At 35.6% G+C, this 6,000-nt stretch overlaps 1 protein-coding gene across 1 annotated transcript in view; it reads left to right on the forward strand.

Moving 5' to 3' along the window:
* LRRC2 (leucine rich repeat containing 2) overlaps positions 1–2,171 on the forward strand; it is a 67,746-nt gene extending 65,575 nt beyond the window's left edge. Inside the window, exon 9 of the mRNA XM_075021337.1 lies at positions 525–2,171. Coding sequence (XP_074877438.1) covers positions 525–574 — 50 coding nt within the window. The 3' untranslated portion in view covers positions 575–2,171. The remainder of the gene's footprint in view (positions 1–524) is intronic.
* Positions 2,172–6,000: the final 3,829 nt, after the last annotated feature.

Consider the following 6,000-nt stretch of genomic DNA (forward strand, 5'->3'; position numbering starts at 1 on the left):
TGGTTAAAACAAGGAGAAAGAATGGAGGAAAAACTGAGGTCATAATTTAGCTTTAGCAATACCCATGAAATATGTAGTGACGAAGTTGTATTTACATACTTGTGAAATGTGGAGTCTAAGATAATGGCTGCCTGAAACCTGCATTTGGCCCTGTCAAGCATAGGCCAGCTTTATACTCCTTTGGGGCAAAGCAGCTCAGGGGTACACTTTTCTGCCTTCCTAGACAAAACTTATTTCCATGCTTTTTATGATGAAGTTGGATCATGGATCACTCCTGGATTTCCTGCTTCTGAACTCTTGTGCTATAGATTATGCCAACACCTGCTTTTGAAAAGCACAGTGGAGAAGGAATAGCTTCTGTGTAATACTAGCCAGCAGAATTTCTGAAAGATAGCACAGACATCACTTGTAGAGTACCTTTGAAATAAAACCAAATCTAGCTGTTTCTAGCTAAGGGCCCCATTTATTTGTGCTGGATTACAATACTGAAGTCTGAGATGTTTTTCATTTTTCTCTTTTCACAGATTCTACTCCTTCCTACACTACAAAAGTATTACTCAGTCTTCAGCTCTGAAGATCAAAAATCTCTACAGCACTAATGAATATCAGAATAACTCTATTTTTATCCACCTGAATAGAAAACACTGGAAACCATAGATGGCCAGAAGCACTTCAAAATTGTCACAATTTTTTTATTTGTTACTGTAGTAGCTCCCAGTAACTACACATAAAACAAAAAGCAGTAGAGCCTTCATAAGATGCTGTTTCACCTTTTAAATCAACTTATTTATTTTCAAGTCCATAACAACAGCCACTAATTTACATATAGACCTGGTGAAAGTAGTCACTGTAATAAAGTATACACAGACAAAGGTGCCCTTAGGATGAAGACATTGTACGTTGTAATTGAAACAGTGGAACATAAATCATCATCTTAAAAAGAGAATTGATTTTATAAGAGGGGAAGGATTAATTTAGAAAATGAATGTGACCTATTGTATTCTTAAGACCAAATAACACATTTAGTTCTTTACAATATTTAAAACATGAACACATATATAGTTGTTTGCATTTACTTTCTGACTTCAGAGAAATTGCTCTCAGGATTTTCAGTTTAGATAAGTTTCAACAACTTTATATATAGAAACTGTAACAATTCTGCTGCTTTATTCAAGCATATTATAAGCTTTTACCTGTTTGCAAATTCAAGTACCAATGTGACTGAAACTTCTGTGCTAAGCAGTCTTACAATATAGCAGTGTATTAAATAAGATTTTAAGGACTAAGCAGCGTGAACAAATACTATCAGCAAAATGATCATAAAGGTTTTCTACTAATGGTTTCAGATTACAGGATTTTGTGGACATTTATTGGAATTTTCAAAGTTGCATAAGAATAAGTTTGCTTGATAAAAAGTTATGTTGCTTGCTATTTAATAATCTGTTTATATACAATTATGTAAGTATATATACTGTAGAGTTTCAGCAATCTAGTTTTACATATATTTTTTGTTTAATAAATCAATACTTTTTAATCTAAAAAGACTTGAGACTTCGAGATTTTAGGCTCAAATTAGACTCAGATTAGAGAATTTAAATAGTCCTAAACTTATGAGTGCAGGTAGAGGAAATTACATTTACATCTTGCTTTTTTATTATAGATGAGCTATGTCCAGTTTTGCAAGTAGTGACAGTCACATTTAAAAAGCAAAGCAACAAAGGATGTGCTCCTCAAGACTTCCATATAAAAGAACACTGCTTTTGACGTTTTCTTTCCTTTTTAGCATTCACTTTTTTGAAAGAAGAGAATTTGTAAATACTAGATGTGTTATTTATTCCAGTCACAAACTCCTGCAGTTATATTACTATCCAAAATGAAACCTTCTCGAGTTGGTCTCTAGGTGTTACTGCTGCTTTTAAGCAAGTCCTGGAACAAAGAGAAAGTTTTAAAAAACTCCAAGAAAACTTGACATTGATCTGAAACAGAATAATGGAAGATATGATTTTTTTTTTATTACAAAGATATTGAAATATGATAAAATAGTGGCAATCAAAGTGGGCTTAGAGAAATCAGACTCTCTGAAACTACTCTACCAGATTTTCTTTTAGTGAAATTATATATTTGGTTGATTAGGTATTGATATTGATGCAATAAACTCCTATAAGACATCAGATCTGGCATTGCTTCAAATTCTATTTCTAGAGTTCTATTGTAGTCTAATATGATCCACTGAAAATCATAGGAATGGAAATCACAACTGCTGTGTTTATAGAATCTAGATGTCCACTGTGAGAGTTGTAAATTTAAGAAAAACTAGGGGTGCAAACATAAATAACTAAGCGAAAGTCCCAGTGCAAATTCTAGTGTCAGAATTGTTGGATATATAAACAGAAGATACTTGAATAGAGAAGTTGTATTAGTACTTATTTAGCATTGCTGCTAATCTTACTTGAAAGATTTCTGCTGTTCACAGATAAGAAAGATGCAGATAAACTGGGGAACATTCAGAAGAAAACCAATAGCATAAATAGAAAACATGCATTTTTAAGTTCATTGAACACTACAAGTCCATTTGCTTGTCAATGCTTATCAATGAAAAATCACAGTCTAGAAACAGGATTTTTTACTGCAGCAGACAAACATAAAGCAAAAGACTAAAACTTTAACTCACAGATTTGAACTAGAAACAAGGGGCCTGTTTTTCAGTAAGAGTAACCATGGGACAACTCACAAAACACTGAAAAATTCTCAGTCACTAGCAATCTTTTAAGTCCAGGTTAATATTTTCCTAAAAAAATTGCTGTAACAATTAAGCAAATGGAAAATGCAAGGTCAATGGTATACAGGGGATCAAACTAGTGGTTCCCAACTTGACTTTGGACCTCTGTGAATCTAATTTTCATAGAATCACAGGGTGGTTTTGGTTGGAAGGGACCTTCACTAGCCCAACCCCTCTGCCACAGGGAGGGACATCGTTCAGTAGATCAGGTTTTTCAAAGCCCCGTCCAATTTGACCTTGAATAATTCCCATGATGGGGCATCCAAAATTTCACTAGGAAACCTGTTCCAGTGTCTCACCACCCTCATCATAAAAAATTTCTTCCCTATGTCCAATCTAAATCTATCCACTTTCGGTTTAAAACTGCTACCCTTTGTCCTGTCACTACAGGCCCTGGTAAAAAAATCTTTCTCCATCTTTCTCATAAGCCCCCTTTATATATTGCAAAGCTGCAATAAGGTCTCCCTGGAGTCTTCTCCAAGCTGAACAAACCCAGCTCTCTCAACGTTTCTTCATAGGAGAGGTATTCCAGCCCTGTGACCATTTTTGTGGCCCTCCTCGTGACCTGCCCTAACAGGTCTGTCTTTCTTTTACTGGGGACCACAAAACTGGATGCAGTACTCCAGGTGGGGTCTCATGAGAGAAGAATAGAGGGGGACAATCACTTCTGTCAACCTGCTGGCCATGCTTCTTTTGATGCAGTATATGATTGGCTTTCTGGACTGCAAGTGCGCATTGCTGGCTCATGCCCAATTTTTCATCCACCATTATCCCTAAGCACTCCCCTACAGAGCTGAGAGCTTTTATTCCTAGCTCTTGTAGAACATTACTTCCTAAAATTTCATCCACAGAAAGAAAGGATTATTTTTGTCACAGAATTTGTCAAGTACCTCTGTTTAAGGGGAAGATGTTGTACATATACAACTCTCTCCATTGTGCCTAAGACATCCAGTGGGTAATGTCAGCTATAACGGAAAGTTCTAATTTCAGCATAACCACACAGGAGTTCTACTTCTATGTCCTGTAGAGCAAAAATACTGTGAGAACATACTTATCACATGCTGTTAAATGTAATTTTATTAGTGTCATCCACTGCAGTACAAAGTCTCTCTGTCAAAAGACACCTCCTTTTGAATTTGGTCTAATTTTATCGGTTTTCTACCTAACTTGATTTACTAGCAATTTTACTTTAAACTACTATCTTTCACTAAAACCCAGCAGTTCCAGAGACAAGAATTCTGTTATTGGCATGTGGCATACTTTCTTTTTCAATTTTGAAAGTAAATAATCTTATGAATTAAAGGAATTGTGTGTACTAATGGTAACTTATGCTATATTCAAGCTTCTGATGTCAGATACTTAGATCCCTAAAGGAAAGCAACGTGTTTTTTCTTCTGAGCTGCACTAGCAAAATACATGTGTTGTGTACAGCATTTTTATTGGTTGTGAGTAGCTGCCAAATACTACACTTCCTAAAACTCAAGACTTTCCTTCTGCTTCGCAAGTAGCTGCTATTCAAAAGCAGCTAGACTGGGAGCAATTGAAATATGTGTTATAGAATACTCACTGGCACAATGTGCAAAAGTAAATCAGATATTTACTTTTCATTGTGTTCCTTTTTCTTGTTCTGCATTGTTTGGCCTTGGTTTTAAGGAGAGCAAAGTATAAGCTAGGAAGATAAACTTATAATGAAAACAAATAACCTGAAATTTAGTTAATGAGTACCTAGGAAAAACATAGTCTTGCATTGGGTATTGGTTTAAAATTTACAGTTAACACTGGACAATATGTTCTTTTTTTTCCCCACACTGTTTTTACACACCATTGGAACTGTTTTACTGTGTTTATTTTCTGCAAAGGAAGCACCGAGCAAAATGATAAACAGGGAATGCTTTTTTCTTGATGATGTGACTTGCTTTCAGTAGCCTGGTCTGTGAAAGATTTCTGTACAGATTAGTGTCTACTTCATAGAGGATGGGAGGAAGTTGGGAAATAGGAGTTTTTTTCTGATTTTGAGGCCTCATTTGAACTAGTCCTAATAAATAGAAGAACTGTAACTCAGCATAACTCTGGTTATGCACCTCTTGAGTAGCCCTTCTATATGTTGAGCAGTTCAGGAAGAGTCTCCTCTCTTTTCAATAGCTGAATCTGCTCCTTGAGCCAATTCCAACTGTAACTATATTCTATCCTACATATTGTTCTCTTCTTCACTTCACTGGTCCATTAACAGCTCTGAGTGTTGCTTAGTCTAAATAGGGGATCTGCATAGTGTTTTCATTATGTGCTAACTGGCATTAATATAAAAGGATCATTACTATCTCTTACCTCCCCCTGGAACTTTCTGTTTTCTTGTTGCCATCTGGAACATAACTATTTGAGGTTCAGCAAAATATTAGTAAAGATGCATTTTATATCTAAAAAGCAATTACTTCTTAAACATATTACCTCTGCTATGTTCAGAGCTTCAATTTTCCACTAATGCTTCCAGTCTTTTCCTAAAATCAACAGTGACATTTATAAAGTAATTAAATTAGCTGTCAAAACATGGTGAATAGATCTGCAAGGAAGGATATAATCTTAGAGAAATAAAAATTAGTCTTAACCTATACAAGAACAATGTTTGAATCCAGATTTACACATACAACTTTACATTTTCTTTATCATTCTTTACACAGGTCCAGAAAAGTTGAAGCTGAGTCAGCCTTTGGACATGTGTATTATGTAATGACATAAAATAATATGTTTAGAAAAAACAATGTGTTACACTGTAGGGCCTTAAGCTGATAAATACATGTGGTGCTCCTCTGAGCTACTGAAGCTGCTGTCTGTGCCTGGGACATGTCAGATTTTGTGTGTGTACACTAGTTACAGTGTTTTGCACAGAAGAACACTACAACATATTTCTTTCAGACTTCCTACAGGTTTATGAATGGCATGAAAGGTTATTCAATGTTTCATTCTTATTCTGTGTTTGCTGGTTTAAAAACTACAATGATATGTCACCTGTGGTATCTGTATAACTTTCTGTCAACATAAATATTTGAAAATAAGTTGATACCAAGTTTCTTGTGGTGCTTCTCTGGCCCCAGGGAAGTAGCACAGGTCAGCTGTCTGCTCTGAGTGCATTAGGAGAAGGTGAGTTCAGTGGTTACACATTGGCAACTGCAGGAACCATGAGTGGCAACACTTGATACAACCAGGTAGCTAAAGGAGATTGACCC

This window comes from Buteo buteo, chromosome Z (genome assembly GCF_964188355.1).
Source record: "Buteo buteo chromosome Z, bButBut1.hap1.1, whole genome shotgun sequence".
Lineage (NCBI taxonomy): Eukaryota > Metazoa > Chordata > Aves > Accipitriformes > Accipitridae > Buteo > Buteo buteo.